Source organism: Gasterosteus aculeatus, chromosome 17, assembly GCF_964276395.1.
Source record: "Gasterosteus aculeatus chromosome 17, fGasAcu3.hap1.1, whole genome shotgun sequence".
NCBI classification, from domain to species: domain Eukaryota; kingdom Metazoa; phylum Chordata; class Actinopteri; order Perciformes; family Gasterosteidae; genus Gasterosteus; species Gasterosteus aculeatus.
Genome location: NC_135705.1, coordinates 9971286 through 9993014, shown reverse-complemented (window position 1 = coordinate 9993014; position 21729 = coordinate 9971286). Strand labels below are relative to the sequence as shown.

At 41.7% G+C, this 21729-nt stretch overlaps 1 protein-coding gene and 1 long non-coding RNA gene across 2 annotated transcripts in view; both read left to right on the top strand.

The window, feature by feature from the left end:
* Nucleotides 1-21729, top strand: part of tex264a (testis expressed 264, ER-phagy receptor a) — a 47858-nt gene that overhangs the window by 9039 nt on the left and 17090 nt on the right. The window contains exon 2 of the mRNA XM_040203396.2: nucleotides 1199-1420. Within this exon, the coding sequence (XP_040059330.1) occupies nucleotides 1199-1420 (222 nt within the window). The remainder of the gene's footprint in view (nucleotides 1-1198; nucleotides 1421-21729) is intronic.
* LOC120834972 (uncharacterized) lies at nucleotides 4861-8815 on the top strand. Its single transcript, XR_013453190.1, has 3 exons — nucleotides 4861-5896; nucleotides 5979-6566; nucleotides 7213-8815. It is a non-coding gene; the product is annotated as an uncharacterized LOC120834972 (long non-coding RNA).

Below are 21729 nucleotides of genomic sequence, written 5' to 3'. Positions count from 1 at the left end.
GTGAGTGGGAGATGTCTGTCAGATTCTCTTTCACATCCGCCAGCAGACATGTGGGCACATTTAAGTGCAACATGTAAGATCTGAACACATCTCCAAACCAGTAGGGGGCACCGTTCAATCTCTACAATGGGTCCATATCCGTTATTTAAAAAAAAAAGAAAGACAGAAGCTAACCGCTAATAAATAGCAGCAAGAATATACACAGGATTGAAGTAAACTTCTGTTAAAATGAATATTACTGTTTTGTAATCTTTAGGTGTCAAAGTTTACGTTAGCTATCTGTACGGTCACTATGCTAATAACTGTGGACTGTACAGTCCATGATGGTTAGTTTGTAGCCTGTACTCTTGACACAGTTTTCTCTTAGTGGGCTGAGATCCATCAATATTTCCTAATTTTCTGGTTGTGTCAACTTCTTATGTGAAGTTACCTAATTAAAATGCAACATTTTAAATAAAACAATTTGCGTAATATCTTTACTTCTGCCGGGAGTAAGAAGAAGCGGTGATTTAAGGCACATTAACATGCTTTGCTGCACAGATACAATATTAACTGCTACATATGTGACCTGGCTGTTGATATCTGGAGTGAGATGTTTACAGGAGCTGGCAGCTCGGTGTTCAGTGACACACAAACTATGTGAAGGTGCAACGTCTCTACTAGTTAAAGTCAAACAACTGTTTTTACTTCCACACACGTGCAGCCTTCACAGCACTAGTGACACACAGGTAACATCGTCCTGTTAGTTTGATAAACATGTGTTTACGAAACAGTGACAGGTGGGTCAGAACAAATTGCTCACCTCATTGAAAAACATTCCCAACGACCAGAAAACGAAAGCGTCAATCATAACGATACAATAGTCCAAATCCCAGATGGAGCGGGCCTGCAGTCTAATATATATGTATATGTTATGTATATAATTTATTTTATATGTATATATTTTAACTAATTGCATTTCTTTGTGTACAACCCTAATTTTATACGTTTTGATTTATGCTGTTAATTAGTATATCTGTATCTAATCCCACAGAAATGTGAATTTAATGCAATAAAGCTACATTAAAATGTATTATTGTTCTCCCAACAGAAGCCGTTAACTTTCCTTGTGTTTGATGGCAGCACGATGAATAGCGGAAGTGTTCAAAGTGGATTTGAAGGTGGATGTTTCATTTACACCACCTCTCTGTCCCCTCAGAGGCCAGCAGAGAAATGCCGCTACGTCGTGGGGAGTGTCTTGTGTGAGGGCGACGAGAAGCCCGATGAAGAACTGCAGAAGATGTATGAGAAGTTTGGCTTCAAGGTGTTTTCTCTGCCGGAAGTGAGCCACGCCGTGACCACCAGCTTCCCCTCCACCACCCCTCTGTCTCACGTGGTGGGGCCTTACAGGGTCTACCCCAGGCTCTACTCCTACATTGAGGTACCGACAAAATGAGAATAATGGGGCGACACATTTAGAGATATTTTCAAATCTGCAGTCATTTACGGTATTTAGGATCTGTGATTACTTGTTTCCTAACCCTTTACCACAAAGACAAGTGTATGTCATCCTACACAAAAGTACGAAAGGAAGTTTCTTCTTTTCTCCTCCTGTTATTCCAGTGGGAGACCTTCATCTTGTGAGCATATCTGTCCTCTTTTCTGCCTCCTGCTTGTCAGAAGACCCCCACTCGTGTGTTGTTTAATTCATCACATGAGCAGATGAGGTCTTTAAAGTAGATTAAGAATAGATGAAGTAGTAGGAAATGAAGGTATGCCCAAGTCCCACGGCCCATATGCTGGACCGCATGTCCTCAGGACAGGCCTCAAAAAGCTATTGACATTTACTGATGACATTTACACATATGGATTCATTTTGGGGGCATCCCACTGCATGAATAATGCTCCGTGTGTGCACGCACATCTGTCCATCTGTTTGTTCAAGCTTCTGTCTCTTCACTACCGGCAAAACCTACCTTCTCCCAGTCATAAAATGTCCTATTATGTCTAGAAATTGTGATGGATTTTTCTCGCCTTTTGCCTTTTAGGAGTGGAGCTTCTCTTTCTCATATTCATAGAAATCTGAGGCAAGGTGCTCATAAAGCTGGCAGGAGTGTTCCATAAGTGCTCAGATTCATTGAGATTACTCTCAAATGTGTCAGCAAACTGCAGTGTTTGAATTGCCTCCACAAACCCAATGAATTATCAGCATATTGTTCCATAAGAACAGTCCTAGTGTTCACTCCGACGATGACTAGTCCGTCCGTTGTTCTGTTGTCTTCAGCACAGGAAGGTACAGGAGGCCATGTTGCCGAGCATGCGGATGATATTATAGCTCATTGACAGTTTGCTGCTCCGCCAGCATATAAAAGCCAAAACATATTGCTACAAAATGTACCTCAACACTTTCTAATGTCTCCAGATTTCGACTGGCTAACTTGCCTTATTGTAGGCTGCCATGTTTACCTTTTCATACATCCAGTCACCAGCTGCCTCTTTTCACCTGCACTGAGGGCGTTTCACCCAAATCACCACCTTTTATCTCATTGCAACGCAGAAATGTTATCAGTCCTGATATCAAAGATTGTTCTCATTAAAGAACGACTGTCTGGTCAGATTATCATTATTCCCCAGCCGCCTCATCTTTTCTTTCCATTGTTGTCTCTGCGCCGCTCTGCACACTGCAACACCCGACGGAGGGCAGGGAAAACGTGTGCACTGACACGGACTAAAAGATCAGAGTGCACAAAAAGTAGTTTCCTTCAGTATTAAAACGTAGTAGTATTCCCTTTCAGGCGCCTGTGTGCATAATCACGGCCAGTTTAAGTGTCTTTTGTGGGAGCGCAGCTCCGTCAGTTTGTAGTCGGTCAAACTTGCTGATGTCATCAGTTTTTACTCCTTCCCACTTGAGGAAGAAGTCACAGTCCGTCGATGGACCTGGGTTCTATGACAGATTGTTAAGGAGCCGCTGCTGTACAGAAGATGGGCCACTAACACACCAACATCCTGTCATTGGTTGGGGGGGGGGGGGGGGGGGGGGGCGAGGCAAGTATGCAGTGAGGACGATGAATAATGGAGCACGCTTTAGAGAGCCTTGGTTTGAGGGCGGTATACGAATGTGCTAGAAATGTGTGCCCATATACTGTTTGTATGATTAATTGAGTAGGTTTGTGGTCTGATGGACTCTGAAAGCAGAGACACTTGTGACGTACCTCTGTGCTCTGTATCTACTGTATTTCCAGTAGATTTGAAAGAATCTACTGACAATCTTATCTGTTCACAAACACGTAAATGGAACATGTTCAATATTTTATGAAAATGACTTGCTGAAACGCGCTAAAATGAAACACATCACCAGCGGTTATTAAGTGTTTGACCCGACTAGGGAGGTGGAGATTCATTATTTGGGGGTTTGCCACCGAAACACCATTCAGGCATTCGACTAGTGGCTCGTACAAAAGTACTGATTCAGACACCTTTCCAGCTTTGAAGTTTAAGGCCAAATATAGCGAACCAGTGGCAGACTGGTGCGGTGGGGGTCAGTCGGCCCGACTCAGCTTCCGGAGTGTTTCCTCAGAGTCTCGGCTACACGTCCCGTACGTCCCCCAGCTCTTATCAAAGAGAAGGTTAAGTGCACAGCTGCCCCTTTTTTCCAGCCCAACAGCGTCGTCTCCACACCAGCTTTCCTTGCATTATCTGTGTGCGACACATATAACTAATTCACACATACACAAACACACAGGAGATCTAAATGTGGCTTAAAATATCCAAACTAGAAGTAGGGTGTTTAACCCTGATGTTTTTGATCTTCTGTTAATAATCAGAGTGTATCATCAAATTTGTGGGATCAGAATGTTGGAATCTTTGTCATTTGAGCTCAGCAGGTGTGTATTCATGTAAATATACATATGAACACAGGGTGAATGCAACTGAGCGCAGGATGATTGGGACTGTGTCATATCCTAGTTAAAAGCCCTGTGGTAAAAGAAGAAACAATAAAAGGATAAAGAAGTAGCTTTCACGCTATATTAAAGGATTTGGCCCCGTTGGATCATTGTCAAGCCACCTTTTCAGGACCTAAAGAATTAGAGCAAACACTCATTGTGGGTGTTATTGTAGCCACTGTGAGCACAAACCAGATGAAAAACCGATAGCTTCCATCCATTTAGTAATCCAGTTATCTGAAAAAGCTCAAAGCATCACAAAAGCATCATTATCCCCCCCCCCCCATTTCCCTCTATACTATATGTAGGTCTACAAACCCCCTAGAGTATCTTGGGTTTGTTGCCTCTGGGGCATTCCACAATTGCAAGACTAGGAAATACTAATTGTTGTCCTGTAATGTTTCTCATATTGTGTTATTTCAGGAGGAGGAAACCTAAGTTGTGCAGCCAATACAGCACCAGTTTCAGCTCACACATGTAGAATTGGAAGAACTTAACTATGTAGGGAGAATGCTTGTGTTTTTCTCAATTTAGTCTCTTTAAATGAACCGGAACAACAATTTCAGTTCTAAAGTGTTTTTTTTTCACCAATATCCGACCGGTGAAGCTGAAGGTGTCACTGTGAGGAACAGTTCGGTTTAGGGTGCAGCAATTTCAAGTATGTAGAGAAGGTGCCATCTGGAGAACCCAACATTTACTGATCAAAATGTATTTATTCCTTTTTTATTTTCTCACGACAATCTCATTTTATTTACCAGACTGTAAACATACCAGCAATTGCATCGAGACAGCGAGACTAATATTGTATTATACAAACATTTCTGCTTCTGTTTTATAATGACATTATAGAGACAGAAATCTCTCAATGACGAGTGTGTCACTGGAATCAGAAACATATTGTATCGCACTGATGATATAGTGATGTGTATCGCACTATATCGTGCGATACTGTTGTGTGGGTGGAGGAGAGAGGACCCAAACGCAAGGGCAGGTAAGGTCTGTTTTAATCAACTTAGAATGTGCAAGGCAAAAAGGAACTAAGGTAGCCACAAGGTGGTCTCACAAACAAAATGGCCCTAAAGGCTTAACAGAAGAGGCGCGGGCGCTTGGCCGGCGACGGGGAATTCCGGAGAGTGCAGGGAACGAGCTCCAGGGCGAGGGAAAAGCACTCCAGACAGCAGGCCGCCCACGTCAAACGGGAGGCTGGGTGGAACAGAGGTTTGGACTCGGGCCACACCGTAAGGCACGAACCGTTAGCACACGACACAGCAGGAGAAACGAGGCAGCAGGTACGTCGGGTGCATAGTCAATACTCTGGCAGAGAACAAGGGGAAGAGGCAGGCTAGAAATAGAGAGTCTAATTGCAGAAGGTAGGAACAGGTGAGGGGAAGAGAGGATGACGAGATGAGAAGCAGCTGGGAATGAATGAGCAGGTCTAAGTGTGTGTGTGTGTGTGTGTGTGTGTGTGTGTGTGTGTGTGTGTGTGTGTGTGTGTGTGTGTGTGTGTGTGTGTGTGTGTGTGTGTGTGTGTGTGTAAGTGAAGAAAGGGTTGGAAAGGAAAAGGAGGATACCCGGTTCATGACAGATACGATAGATATACTGAATCTATCATTGTAATAAAGATGCACCTCCATGTCCAAATAAAATACCACTTTAATCAATTGTTGATAATGCCCTCACTTATAAATAATCTATAAATCTATAGCTATAAGTAGCTATAAATCTATAATAAATCTTTTCATTAAAATATAAATCTTTTTTTTTACGCACTCAATAATATATTTAGTGTCAAGTGCGTCATGCGCCTAAAGCGGTGGGAATTCCTGGCTATATATAGTTTAAGATCTGTGAAATTGTTGCATTTGTCTCCTTCTGACTGCAGTGAGTTGAGCTTTGGTCTCAACTATGTTTTTCAGTAAAGAACATCTTAACGCTTCACCACTGCAACTGTAGGATTCCTCACCGGCCTCCCGGTGGGTTATTCACCAGCCGCTATTCTCAAATTTCTTTGACTGTTGAATTTAAATGTAGAAAATATGCTTTGCTTGTCCACAGTGTCTATAATGCAATGGCCTGATTATGGGTCATCCAGGGGAACTGAGCTGATTCCAGCTTCCACTGAGGAAACAACAACTGAGAAACCCTTCGGTCGGGTTGGAAACTCTGAAACGAATTGTGATCTATGGAACTGCATTGTTCGGCTTCTCCTCGGCAGTCATTCGTGTTCACTGTCAGTGAATCAGAAACGCCTTGGTTTCTAATGCATTAGGTATATTTTGTATTCTTTGCCTTCCTGTCTTTGTGTCTTGCACCATGTGTGTTCAGCTGATAAACTGCACGCGTCAGTCAACCAGCAGGAGAATGAAGGGAGACTCAGGATTCTTCCATAAGACAACTACTTCTACCCCCCCCCCCCCCCTCCATTGTAGCACAGTGTTGTGTGTGGGCCTCTACTTAAACTCAAACTCACAGAACATTTAAAAAAAAGAATTCAGAATAATTTCTTGGATATAAAGCCAATTATTTTCCTTGCAAAGTCAGCAGAAGGAATCAGCCCACTCACTGTCTCACATCCCAGCATTCCTGAACACCAGCCCAACATTGCGGCTCCTCCGCCGTCAACTAGCTGACAGCTGAGTTCAGGTATGGGTCTAAGGAACTTTTATGCAGATAAAAACTTTGTCTTTGTTCTGTAACATTTTGATACTCCACCCACAGATTCCTTTAGAATAGTTCTACATGGGTATCTGATTATCTATTCAGGATTATATGAGGCATTGTTCAGAGATTCTGTTGCATTCTCCCAGCCCCCCTCTTCCACCTGTCTCATTGTACAAAGTACATGATTATGTAACATGCTAATAGGCTTTCCTTTCCTAATTATCATGGAAGGAGGCTCGACGAGGTGACTAAGCAAGAGACAGTTAATGGGAAAGATTTTGACATAGGAAAGAGGTCAAAGCATGTGAGCATATGATCCGCTATTGCACGCTCTAAAAATAAGTCTTGCTGTAAAATAATGAGTAATAGTTTGGTTCAGAACAATTGCACTTGCATCATTTTTAGTTAAAGGGCCATTGTATGGAACTCTGTATGAAGAGTGAAGCTCATACTTGTGCGCTTTACGGGTATCAATGAACTCAAAGAAGACATCTGCACCCTATGGTGGTGGTGGATGGGGGGGGGGGGGGGGGGCACAAACAACTGGTATAATGCATGCATAACATTATAATCATCTTATTTTATGACGTCAACCGTCATGAGGCCCCCGTATTCTTTCTCCCCGTAGGCTCGAGGTCACAGATCCTGATCCTGCAGCATTATTGGTCCACGCCGCCTTCCGCAGGTTGAGGTTTTTACACCGTTCCAGGCTGAATCTTATGGCTTTTTCAAGGCAATGAGAACTTTAAACCAGCCCAGAGGGAAATGGAGGCAGAGGGGAGGGGGCGTGACAGGAGTCTACATCTTTAATGCCTCCCGGGCTCGGGGCGCAGATTGCCTTAACTGCTCTCTGTTCAGCGATTTCTGCGTGGGATGCTGCAGGATGGCAGGGGTTGTGGCTGCGATGGCATCAAAGCACCATGAGAGTCAATAAGCGAAGTGTGAGCTTGGGAGCGAGCATGCGTCTGTGTGGCTGATTGCTCGGGAGCTCTGTGAAAATGCGAGTCGGAGGAGGCACCAGCCCGTCTCGTCTTTGTGTGCTCGTGTCGGTGTGCTTTTAAATGGAGTTTGTGGTCAGAGCGAGATAAGTCGCCCTTTATTATTAATGCTGTCATCCCAGAGCATTGTTCCCTCAATTACATTTTATATTGGTCGACGCTTTTTGGAACAATGATAACCTTTACGTAACAAAATATCTGCAGTCCAGAGGTGGAAGAAGCCCCTGGCCTTTAATTCTTCATATCGGGTGTTTACAATGAATATGCCTTGTTATCCCGTCTCACTAACTTGACGGTGTGCGGAGGAATTACTAGGCATCAGATGGACAAGATTGAGACACCAATGATGCTCACCAATAAGTTTCATACATTTTTTGGTTTTCTTTCCTACGAGCAAGTGGAGCTCGATGTGCGGAAGCTTTGTGTACGTACTGGGCTCCTTCCCAAATCTCCTGTTGGCTTTCCTGTTTGAGCTCTAAGAACGGTGTTTCGCCAAGAGCCTTTTCCTTCACTGCTTAACCTACGTATGTCTTAGAAGAGTACTTGCATCATAAGGATTCCATAATTGACTATCGTTATGATGCAGGATTACTGTCATTTAAGTACAATTCCCAGGTACTGACGTTTTACTTCTTTCTCTGCTGTTTAATGTGTACTTTTGCATTGTGGTACTACTTGATGAAAGGATCTAAAAGATTCTTTCTTCTGCCGTAACAGCATTTGTGGTGTCTCCATTGATCCCTGATTCCCTTCCAGCTTTGGGATATTCTCCCCCTCTGAAACTCCAGCTGTGCATCAAACACCATGGTGCAAATTAGACTGTGCTCACTCTGACAGGTAGCGTTTTTACCTTGTGGGACCTGTCTGTATTTCAGTCCGCCTGCTCCTCTGTGTGTGCGCACGCTGTTCGCATTTGGCTTGCTGTTAAATCGCCCTCTCACATTTTTCTGAACCACTCAGCCTCACCTATTGATGGAATAAGTGTTTCCATGGCAATATTGTCACCAAGGCACACTGTATTTGTGTTTTTTGATAGAAAACCACAAGTTTTGCATCCTGTTATTTTGCTGTTAGGAGTTCATGTGAAGGCTTTAAGTTGTCCTTGAAATGTTAGTTTATTCAAAATATGTTTTTCTGCTGTGCCTGTGATGTGTAATGCACTATGTGACCTTGCTTTTCCGCACTGTCCTTTTCTTTATGAGATTAAAAATGGTGCTCTCACCTGGCAACCAATATTTTGAATGTGTGGACCTGGCCTCTTTCATCTGGACGGAGACTGGCAGCTGGAGTTTGTACTATTACCTTTACACACCAGTTCTCCCAAAATTGTGTGCGTGTGTCATTGAGTCAATAGGGTTTATTGATTTGATGGACTAAGCTGGTAAGAACACCGTGGCCTTTACAAACAGTTAAAAGCATGTGAGAAGCAGTTCTCCACAGTAACTTTGGGCTACGTCGTAATATCATCCGTTCGAAGTAAGAGAATAGTGGAAACGTGGGTTTTATGAAGGTTTACTTACAGCAGGTCTGTGAAGCAGGACGCTCTGCGCACATCTCAAAGAGCAGTCCGTGGAGCAACATCAGATATAACTGTCTCTTAAAAGTTAATTTAATGTACCTACAACCTATTATGCCTTATTTCCATACCACTGCCAGGACCCAGTGGGCCCGTTCCTGAGCCATATGGTCATTATCGGATGGAGCACATTATTTCATCAATCTTCAATTACTTAGTTCACCACTGAGGTGGTAAAACGTTGCATTTCGCTCAGGGCTCTACTTAGAAAATAAGCCTGGGTCAGGGCGGGATGGGTTCTGGTCTCAAACATTCGCACTCGCTAACGTTATTGTTTTGCGTATTGATTTGTTTTTGAAAGGTAATCCGAGAGCATCTGTGTGCTGTATGTTATCCCTGCTTTAGCAGTTATGTCTGCTTTATGAAAAAGTTGCAGATGCCCCAGCAGCGTCATCTCAGAACAACAAAGCGATCCTGCGTGAATGCGTATGCGAGCCGAGGAGAAAATCTGCCTCGCTGTGCTTTTCATCCTCCCCAAGTCTGCTCCACAGCCCCGATCATCACTTCTCTAGATTTACCCACAACTGATTAAAAAGCCTCAATCTCTATTTTACGCCTGGACGTGACCCCGAGGTCAGAAGCGCATTGCGTAGCACATGAATCCAGTTCCTTCTATCAGTCATCCGGCCTCTCTGTCGGTCCCGCAGTGTAAAGGCCACACCGCCTCGCCACTGGTGGTGAACAAATATTAAATAGATGCCAGATTGCTGAGAGAGACCCTTATGGGTGGAACACAGGACAGCTAATCCAGAACCCCTCGGCTTGTAGAGCGACAGGAGAAGAGGAAGAGTAGAGGTGTCAAAACAGATCAGCTGTTGGCATTTCCTAAAACGCTTGTCTGTCCCCTGATTTTATGGATGTTATGCTGCAGACCTCTCTCTCTGTGTCTGTTTGTTCTACAATGGCTGCATACTAAGATGCTTGGCTTATATAAACAGGCCACACGGACACACTCAAGCCTTTGGCCACTTCTGTAGCAGCAGTATATTATGTGGGGAGACAGGGCGTGCTGCGTTTATGTGGCCAAAGTGGTAATAGTCTGGTATCACTATGCTAGATGCTGTTTAAACGCAACTTGTCCAACAGCGATGCCGTGGTTACGCTCTCTTTTATTTAGTTTTTATGTTCCATCTGTTTGACATTTGCTTTAATTCAGACTTTCTTACTATGATTATACTACGTGAAGGTCTTGCTGTAGATGCACGTGTTGTCTCATGTGAGAGTAATTGTGAAATCTCTGCTACCTGGTTCTTTTCAGGTGGCTTCACAATCCAATGTTTTTTAACCTATTGTCCATTCTTGTTGCCTCTCTGGCAAAAGAAATGTCATCATCCTTGCTATTCCATTTAATGGATTAGAAGTCCTACCAAAATACATTTTGACAACATTTGTTATCGTGACACCAGGGGACATATCTTCAGTGTTTGACCCATAATGGTGTTTGTTGAACTTTATGACCCAATTTGTGTTTTCGGATCATGTTCCCCTCTCTGGCCGACGGATTTTCCAAAGTGGTAGCGCTGCTGCAACACTACCTGCCCTGAAAAATGCTTCCATCTATGTAAGTCATATTGATTTTTCAATGAGGGTTCTGGAGTTGGCAGTCCAACATGCCATGGTAATTTAAGCCTTTAATGAATGCTGTATTGGGCCTTGTTGAGCAGCCACTGATGGGGAGTCTGTGTTGGATGCTTCAGAGAGCAGTTTGTCCAAAACCTTTTAATTAAGAAAGCGTTTACATCGGACTCTCATCCTCACTCACATTTTATAGGTGTGTGTTTTGAATCATATCTGTGTTCTTAAGGACTTCTTGCCATTGTTGAGATATTAAGTATCAGTAAGAAATAGAAAGGTGCACTCAGTATATATCTTGCAAAAAAACTAAATTCATATCCACCAAGAAGTTCTGTCACCATAAATAATATGCTTTTTACTGTAGCAGAATACGAGATTAGCCCCGGACAGACACGGAGGTGTGCACTCACTCACAGACACACACACACACACACACACACACAAACACACACGCATGAGTGATCGGCTGATTCTCCTGTGGGGAGAGCACTTTAACATTAGCTCATAGCAGCAAATGAATGGAGCAGAAGTGAAACGTATATGGGGATCCCACTGTGACGACACAGTGTGAATGTCAGCATGACTGCAGGCAAATAGGGATAAATGAGACAATATTATGCACAAGCGTTTGATGTTGTGCTAAAAATGAAAGTTAGTCTAATTGCTGCGAGTGAACGACTGTAGGTGCAACACTTAGGTGAGAGGAACAACGCTGCCTGGGCAGGTCACCAGTTAATCGCACCGCCAACACGCGTCTAGACCAACACATTCACACTTGCATTCACGGACAATTTAGAGTATCCAGTTATATTTAAAATGCCTTTTTCCTTTTGAGAAATCTTGCAGCTGGGGGAAACTCCTACGGACACACGGAGAACATGCATACTCTTCATAGAAAGTGCAGAGTGACCCACCAAGCAGGGTCACATTTCATCCTGCATTTCGGGAACTATTTCAAATACTAGTAGCCAGAACTCATTTCATCCTACGCAACTCTGGAAAGATAGCTGGGTGATCGCATTTGCCCCATTTACATGTTTGCCTACACGGAAAACCTGTTTGCAGCTGAACTTGCAGGCAAAATTGCCCATCAGCAGCCAGTACATGTTCTCGTGTTTTGTCATACTATACTATCATGTGAACACCACTGGTTCTGTAGCTAAAACTGCATTCAAGCTGACTCCACATTCAGTTTATGTATTTCCATACTTTATAAAGAGGAATGATTGGTATTTGGTGTAAATTAATTGTACCTTTTTTTTGCCTTACTTCGTCTTTTATAAGATTAAGGAAATAAATCCAGACAAATTATGCCAAATAGTCTTACTGCACTTTTACCACATGGGAAACAACTCCATGTACGGAAATGTTCTGTTCTAATTCAGCACCTTCTTGCATCTTTTTGCGGACTGCACACTTGCTGTATGTGACATTTCAGCAAGCTGCAGTGGGAACAATGTGTAACAGATGCCTGCTGAGCCATCCCTCATTAAAAGAGATGAGACATCAGTGGTTTGTACTGCAAAGCCTGGAGAAATGCTTCACGGGTGCAAATATTGATTTTGTTTACTCTCTCCCTGTGGGATGACTGTTGTCGATCCATGTGGTTGAGTATTTGCTCTGATTAGAGATCAAAGTCAGATCTTTCAGCATGGTAATAGGGCTCTTTACTTTCAATTTGAAGATACAACTGTGCATTGAGGAGAATTTAATTGGTTGGAATGACATCTGGGTGAAAGTCAAAATTTTAAAAATGAGATGATTTATGCCTTTTCCAATTACAATAAATGGGTCTTTTTAACTGCAGTATGAAATTCTTTTTCAACGAACCGTGAAAACTTGTTAAAAAAAGGAAACGATAAGCCTTAAGCATCAGTCAATGACGTCCGGTTACACAGCAGTTCTAACTAATTCATATTTATTAAAAAAAATCATGAAATAATTTACTGTAAAGTATATACAAGGATTGGGGTGGAGGACCACTGTTCACTGAAGTTACTTTGTCATCCGACAGTAATCAGCATAATGGTGTGTTCAGTGCCTGTTCCGATGTGAAGCTCTTCTCACTTCCAACCTGGTTTTGAAGCTGCTTGGGTGATGAATGGTTTTGATTAAGAGTCTGTGTCACACATCATCTTTTGCCTGCTCCCTTCGTACTGCTTTACATCTTAACCAACTCCTGACAAGAAAGCAGTGCGCTCCTGGCAGAGGCAGGAGGCTAATTTGTTTATTTCTGAATGAATTGCAACATGTCCATGAAGAGATGTGTGGATGTGAATGTTTGAGAAAAAAAGGCTCTTATGCATGTACTTGCTTGCATTCGTATGTGGGCGTGTGTGTGCTTGTGGAGGCATGTTATGCTGTGCATAGCGCATGTTTTCTATGTCACCAAGCGTGCAAAAAATAAGCTCAGAGATGCGTGTGAGCTGCTTGATTAGATAAGAGTAGCAAATTGATTGTAAGCGTGTAGTTGTCTCTATCGGAAAGTGCCACTGATTGCGGAGGCGGGTAAGCGTGCTGTTGCCTAATTTGATCACTCAGTAGCTAATGCAATATGCGCTACGGCAGCCATCGCAGATTGGGATTAATGCAGCAGTATAGGCTGAGCAGGAATGAAGAGGTGGAGGTGGAAGAGGTGGAGGAAAGTTAGACGGCTGGTGATTATACACAGCAATGTGATCAATACAAGTTACAGAGTGACAGAGGCCCAATCCACCCCTGTTCTCTGACAACATCGTGACTCTAGCCAGCGCAATGAAAAATATTTCATTCTGTCTTTATTTTTTAATGCAATGGTACCAACTTCCTCCTCAGTTCTTATTCTTATGCCGTTTATCAGCCTGCCCTTTTCCTTCACCTCACTGAGACGGTCATGTCATCGGTTATTCTTGCTCACAGCCCTTCTTTCTTAGCAGTTATGCATCGGAGGCTATTCACATCACATAGCGTATGTGTATTGATTCAACTGTGTTCTATGATTTAATTCCGACCTCACATGAAATGGTTGAAAGGAAGAGCTTGTTATCAAAGGGACAATAAGTGTCCTGCCTGTCTCCCATTAGCTCCTGTCACATTTCTGAACCAAAATGCCACCATTAGCATGGCCGAGACACAATCCCACGGTGGCACGGCACTGACAGCTCTCATACCGGCACTATTCGTAGATCTCCTATGATCATGGTTCATGCATCTCTTCATTCGTTATGCCTCTTTAGCAGTATCAGGCAAGCATAAATGGATTACAGTAGAACAGGAGTAAAGCGTAACAACAATCGGTTTAATGAAAGTTTCCTGGGGTCTGTTTAGTTTGCCCCCCCCCCCCCCCTTTTTAGATGATTGTAAAGGGCAATCACAGAAGACTTCTTTTTAAGTTTTTCTCCAACAGGATTTTTAAATTTTTATATAGTTTATTATATATATGTATATATATACATATATATATACATATATTTATATATACATATATATACATATATATATATACATATATATATATATATATATATATACATATATATATATATATATGTATATATATATATACATATATATATATATACATATATATATACATATATATATATATATATATACATATATATATACATATATATATATATATATATATATATATATATATATATATATACATATATATACATATATATATATATATATATACATATATATATACATATACATATATATATATATATATATATATATATATATATATATATATATATATATACATATATATATATATATATATATATATATATATATATACATATATATATATATATATATACATATATATATACATATATATATATATTATTATAAGTTTGAAGCAGAGTGCCATTTTTATAATTTCACAACTGGAGATTTGCGAAGTTGTTCGTTGTTAAGACACTGAAAGCTTTGCTTGATTTACTTCTACAGCACCATTATCAAAGCCGGGGCACGTCACGGTCATCGGTATCATCCAGCCTGGGGACGCGCCGCGGCCACAAGGGGTTTAGTAGCTCCATCAAACAGCTTGTTACTTTTGTTACCTTTCGTTTCTGGAGCCAGATTCAACAGTATACTCCCTCCCACTGTGTTTGTTAGAGTCACACACTGTCAACCATGTGCCTTTCTCATCTTCGCTCTCATAAATAAAAGAACACTTGGAAAAAACCGAACTCCGCCAAGGAAATTCCCATAAGTTAAATCTGACGTCTGTATCCCCCTTTGACACAGACACTCTCCAAAATGTAACGTGGTTTCCTCGACCCATGATAAACTTTGAGAAATTTCATGAAAATCGGGCCTGTTGTTTTGACATAATCCTGCTGACAGACAAAAAAATCCAACATAACGAAAGAAAAACCTACTTTGCACAGCAGAAGCACAGAGTAGCTACATGGACATTAACAGCGTGGGTTGACTGAGAGGTCACACACCCCTCAGACTCAAATAACATACTTTACAGATACAGGGGGCTGGAAATATATATGATTAACACAGGGCTTCACTGGCAGCCAAAGCTGACAGCTTCTGGTCAGGCATTCCTGTAAGATGTCTTCAGTTAACTTCCGCCAACAACAGCTTTGTTAATGCACCTCTCACTGTAAGTGGTGCGTGACAGTTTGAGAGTTGAGATGGAGCCTCTTCCCCCACCATATTTTCCAGAGAAGTTAATCAATTGGCTCCAAATGTTTGTCACCTCTCTGTGACCGAAACTAGTGAATAAGTATGGAGCCAAATCCGAGCCAAAAGTGTCAAAAAAAATTGTTAATTGTAAAGCGTAAAATGGAATGTGATCATTTGAAAAACAAATGTGAACCTGGAAGTTTCAGTTTTGGTCTTGAACAACATGAAAAATACATATTTTTATTTTGAATACATTGTTGTATTTTTTGGGTTGAATATAGTTCTGAGTGTTTCATTCTTCACATACATATTTTTATGTTCGCGGTATTATAATTTTTGCGAATTTTAGATTTTTAATCTTTTATTCCCAAGTTTGAAATCTTTTTTCACTTTCAAATCTTTTTTTCACTTCCGGATCATATTTCTTCACATTCAGACATTTGGCCCTGATGTGGCGTAGGGGGCGGGGCATCTACTGAGAAGGGCAAGTAATCATGAGTGACAGCTTAACAATTCATCAACCGCGTTGCCTTCAGGAAACATTGGCACCGTCATATTTATGAATCAATACTCTGTGTGTTCTGTGTTAGCGAGCTGTTTTAGATCCTACCTGCCATGAATTGCAGAATAAGAGCAATAAACTCTGAGATTTTACAATTCAACAACCACACATACATCTCTGAAGTTTCGCATTTCCACAAACCACTGCGCAGCTAAAATGATTCAACTGATTCCTCAAAATACCCAAACAACAGGAATAAGTCCAGGGATAACATCCAATAACTATGTAAAGATGTGTAGGATAAAAAAAAATGCACGTATGCTCATTTAAATAGCACTCGGGCCTGGCACCAATTGTGAATCATTTATTAGCTGGGGGGACGGAGTGGGAGGTGGGGGGGGGGCTTTTCATCCAACGGGTGGTGTGGTATTTTAACATTAACATTCAGCATGCCACAGGTTATGGATCAGCAGTCCAAGGCATACCCCGCTCCATCTCCTGTGCCCTTCACATTCCTCTTATATTTTTTCTCACCACTACAAGCAAGACATTTGGCCTTATTGGCCTACGTGGCTTGAAACAATCATGTCCAGGAGGGAAGGTTAATGTTGCACACAAAGGATGTTAGAGTGTTAAGCTGAGCAAAGAGTCATGTAAGACACTTAATTGAAAATAATTGAAATGTGTTTTGGTCCAGTAAGACAAGCGGGTCCACACACACTAACGCACAGGTACGATACGTGAGATGGTAAAAAATGATTTACCCAGTGAGCTATATCTGCAGCAGTATAATGAGAAATGAATGTAGCGTATAGGCTTGTGTCGGGCAGTGGGCATTTTACAGCTGATGAAATGTTTTAGACATCCTACCCTGACCGGAGGTCCCTCACAAATGCAGACTGAGTGCCATTCCTCTGTGTACCAAAGACAGCTAACGGGGCGACTTATTAATGCCATTCAAGAAGCTGTCGCTCAGAGGAACGGCGCAGAGCAGGGTTAGGGTGTGAAACATCGCTATAATCTTCACGGCACTGAGCGCTTTACTGAGCAGGATGGCGGGAGGCGATCGGAAGCACCCGAGTGCAATGAAGAGTACCGCATGAGCCGGGGCGACTGGAGGGCGAGCTTTACCATAGACCGCTCACACCCTCCTGCGGCCTCACGTGTGTGTGTGTGTGTGTGTGTGTGTGTGTGTGTGCGCGTGTAAGTGATTGCTTCTGTGTGTGGCTCACGGCATGCGGCTTACTTACTGGATTCACGCCTGAAGGTGCAGACACACCTTGCAGCAGGAACCCAAGTGAATAGCATACAGATGAGCCCTAGAATCTGTGGTACGAGACAACTTGGTAAATATTACCAGTCTTAAAAGGGTTATTGTCTGCTGTGGTTGTACGTCTTTAAGTGTTGGGGGGGAAAATCTACAGACCTTGTTTGGTGTTTAATGCATTCCCTCCAGGCCCCGTTTACAGATGGTATAATCATGTGATGCGTGTCTAGATTATGACATCAGATCCACTTCCCTTTTGCACTCACACCTGTTATAAATAACCGCTCCTGCAATCTCCAAGCGTCCCACATTGTGATTGTATCTGAAGATGTTAATTAGTTACGCAGACAAACTGTCAACAAACAAGCCGTGCCCTGAGTCAAGTACATGAAACCATGGAAGGGTGTCATCATTTTTAAACCACAGTTCTCAGGAAGACAACTTGTATCCATTGATATCCTTGATTGCATCCTTCAAACTTGCTCTTCAAATTCTTTCTCAAAGATAATATGGTCACACTTAAATAGATCCAGGTTGAAAATCCTCTGTTATTAGATGACAATGCGCTCTGCTTGCATCTATACTTTGTATCAACATAAAAAATGTTTTGTCCGTACACCATTTTGGGAAGTTGAAAACAACCAGCCGATTCAGTTGACCCAGACTGATGCATTTTAGACCAAAAAAGGGAATATTGAGTGTAAATTAATGTTAACTTATTTTTTAAGGTGAACTTGTTTTTATATGTTTATGAACAGACATTTACCTGGATACCTTTTAAAACACATATTTTACTATATCACTGCATCTCTGTGCCTTCATTCATCTCCCTCCTGTCACCAGCAGAGCCTCGGCTATGTGGGATACTTTCATATGGATCCACTGTCCCCTGAGACTCGTTGGCCCGCTTATTGTTCTCCATATTCTTTTTCATATTCCCCTGAAAATGAAGATAAATTATTTTATTGTTTTATGTGGAAAGCAAAGAACACATTTACATTTTCTTCTTTCACTGACTGATTTCCATGTATGGTAATTTACTTAACTTTTCCCACCCAGCTGGACTGTATTTGTACCGTTTCCTTTAGTAGATGCAGTCTACTGATGGAGATTTAAATGAGCACAATAGCTGGTGCTAAAGTTTTGTACAATGTTCTGTAAATAATCTCTCACTGATTTGGCATCGACGTGGTATGTTATGGTGTACCTCTGCGAAGCCACTGTATTGTGTAAGGTATTTTTCTAATTCATGCTAAAACTCCCCACGAAAATGAATTGGAACTTCTATTCCAAAAGAGTTTGATTTAATCTCACAACAATGGGTCAAATCCTTTGGTAAATAGGGGGGATTTACTGGAATTCATTTTGTTTTTTGTGGGATTTCCTGTTTTTGATCTTTTTTCTTGTTTGGCAGCCAGGCTTGATTCATCTCACTGGCCTTTTCAACATACTTTTTTTTATCAGCGTCACAAATCCTATTAACATGTTGAAGTTGACTTGGGGGCAAAAGAGGCTGAGGATGCAACCATTAGCCAAAAAAACGATGTAAATAGGTTTTAGTGGCTAATCTAGATTATTCCAATTTTTCACAACAACTTGCTGAGAAGCCATCTTTCCTTTGCTGAAGGAAAGTTAAACTTTCGTCGGGAATAATTGTGTATTTAGAGAGCAAACAGGTCCTCAAAACAACCATAAACGGAATACATGCCTTACATTGTTGTTATTTACCTGATTCTCAGATGTCCTCTATTAAGACCTTTCAAAATAGATTGAATAATCGGATAGTCATAAAACCATGCGTGTTTAGCTATTAACCATTGTAGGTTCCTTAAATATGAACAAATACATGGTAAAATAATCACGCATTGTGTGTTTTTAATAGAAATAAATGACCTCTTACAAATGAGCAGCGGTCAGCCACACACAGAGCAGCACTGGTGGCATTTTTTCCCCTTATTTATTGCTCTTTTGAGAGAAGCTTTTAAAAACATTTGGCAGGCACTCCGCGCTCCTCCCCGTGTCTTCTGGGATCCCTCAGATTATCAGAGTATCTGGGCTCCATAAAAAACCGAGGGGGGGATCTTCGGAAGAGGCAGTTGCCCTGGCAACAGTCTCGGTTTAATCAGCTGCCCAGAGCAGAGGTAAGACACAGCTGACTAAACCACATAACTGGAAGTTGGGAGACAGCTGGTAGGTTGGAGTAGCTGCCCGTCTTGCCCAACGAGACAACCAGGGAGAGATTATTATCTTAAGTTGTGTTTTAGACCATAGACTAGCTGATAAAAAATAAAAGATTCTGGATGAGTATCTGAATTCTAAGAGTTTCCCCAAAACTTATTTTCTCATATTTCCTCCTGGAAACAGTATGTTGTAGTGGTACTGGTCCCATGCTGTGAATGGATCGGGTCCAGTCTACATCCAGGACATGGTCCAACCCTACGTCCCAATCCGCACACTGCGCGCTGCATCTGCCAAACTGCTCGTCCCTCCCTCACTGAGAGCAAAACACTCGACTAGATCACGACTCTGTCTGATGCTCCGAAATGGTGGAACGAGCTCTCTGAAGACACCAGGACCGCAGAGAGCCTTCACATCTTCCGCCGCAAACTAAAGACACACCTCTTCAAACTCTACCTCGACTAAGAGACTAACAAATTGTAGCACTTAATTGTACTTATAATGGCTCTTATCTACAGCAAGTAGTAAATGGGCGTATTTAATGAAATTGCACTTTCTTGTTTCTTGTTGTTTTGAGTTTGTATCCGTATGGTTGAAATGCACTTATTGTAAGTCGCTTTGGATAAAAGCGTCAGCTAAATGACATGTAATGTACTGGTGGTGACGACCTCCTCACTAAACGTATATAGAGATTCCTTCCTACTGCTAAAGTACACTAGAACCTTTGTCATCATACGTCACACATACTTTATCAGAGCCTCGTCATGTCTTGCACATGTTTTGTGCTTTGTGATCATGTGCTCTCCGCGCTGCTGTCATTCACACCATATTGTGTCCTGTGCCGCTGAGCTCTTCAGATTTCCACTCATTTCTGTGCAGAAGAAATGTCTTTTAAGGACGACGTCCGGCTGAAGTTGGTGCCCCGTGTTTCTTAAAAAGAAGCAGTGCGGGTTGACATTTCCATCATCTGTTATTTCAGCCCATAGAAAATGATAAAAAAAATTTAAAAGCTTCTCAAGCTGCAGATTTATCTGAGGGCGCATCTGCAATGAAACTAATGTCTTACTACTATATTTGAAAAGTGTTGCATCCTATAGACTGCCAAACCCTGCAGGCACTATACAACTCAGTACATTACGCTAGGTACAGGCAATTTATTGAATTTCTCTTGTGTGGAACGTCTTGGCAACTAAATAATGCATGTAAGTCATGTGGTCTGACAGAGCAGACCCTCTCAGGGCTGATGGTGTTTGATCTTGTCTGAAAGTTACTTTGCTGCTGACCTATAGACCTGTTTGGTTTCCTGAGGGACCCTACAATCCAATTAGTTCCAATTTGTTGACAACTTAGGGATGTGAACATGTAAAGGCCGGAAACTAAAGGTCAAAGATGACAACGTCGAATCGAATGCAGCCGCTCAGCACTTAATGGACACACGTCAATCTCATCGATGTCGCTGCGTCTGGGTTCAGGTCTCCTGGGTGGTTATAAGTTATTTCTATATTGGGTAATGCTGACCATTATTACATTTTGAAGTAATGTGGCATCAATCATACACAATAGTGTACGAGTTCAACATTGTAGAAAGATTTCTATTACATAAGATCAATAGACACTGTCAATAACCAATAACCGCAATTTTTTTAATTAGCCTCATCCCAAAACTTGAACCTGCTCACTCGCAAATAGATTTTTGGCAGTAAGTGGGCGGACCCAGTCACCATTGTATCTCGTGTTTTTTTCTAAATTTATTGAGAAATTAGCACAGCGTCTAAATAAAATCCTGCATCTGTTTTATCCCGGCAATTTAATTATTTGGCTAAATGCACGGCTTTAGAAATGAAGATAGAGGGATTCTGTACTTGTATTTACATTGGCCAATGTTTTTATAACCTACCGCAGATAATCATTGCCGGGAATTGCATATGGATGAGGAGGCGGGTCCACGCTGCTACTCGCTGTTCTGAGATCGCTTTATGCCGTTCTGAAAAAAGAACCTGCCAACTTTTCGATTTTGGCTCTACTGAACGTTTTCATTAATTATTGGCCGATCGCAAAATGTTTGCTAGAGTTGGTTAGATAATCATAGTGGCCCAACAGAGAGGCTCTTGTTTTTCCTTCTTTGAGAAAAAACTAATATTAGCAGATGAAACTGCAGCAGTTTAGGAAATAAGACACTGCCTGTTGTTTACTTGCTAAATCTGTATTTTCAGAGAAATTCTGCAAAAATCTCAGCTAGTCTCAGTTAGTCTATTCCTCAAGTGAACTGGATTTTAAATACCAATGAAATGTTTTTAACCCTACCTTTTAACTTAAAGTAACACAACTTCCTCCTGTGTTACTCAATCATTTTGCTCAATCTATCATCCATCTCAACAGGGCAGGCATTTTAAAAGTTAAACCTCTTCAAG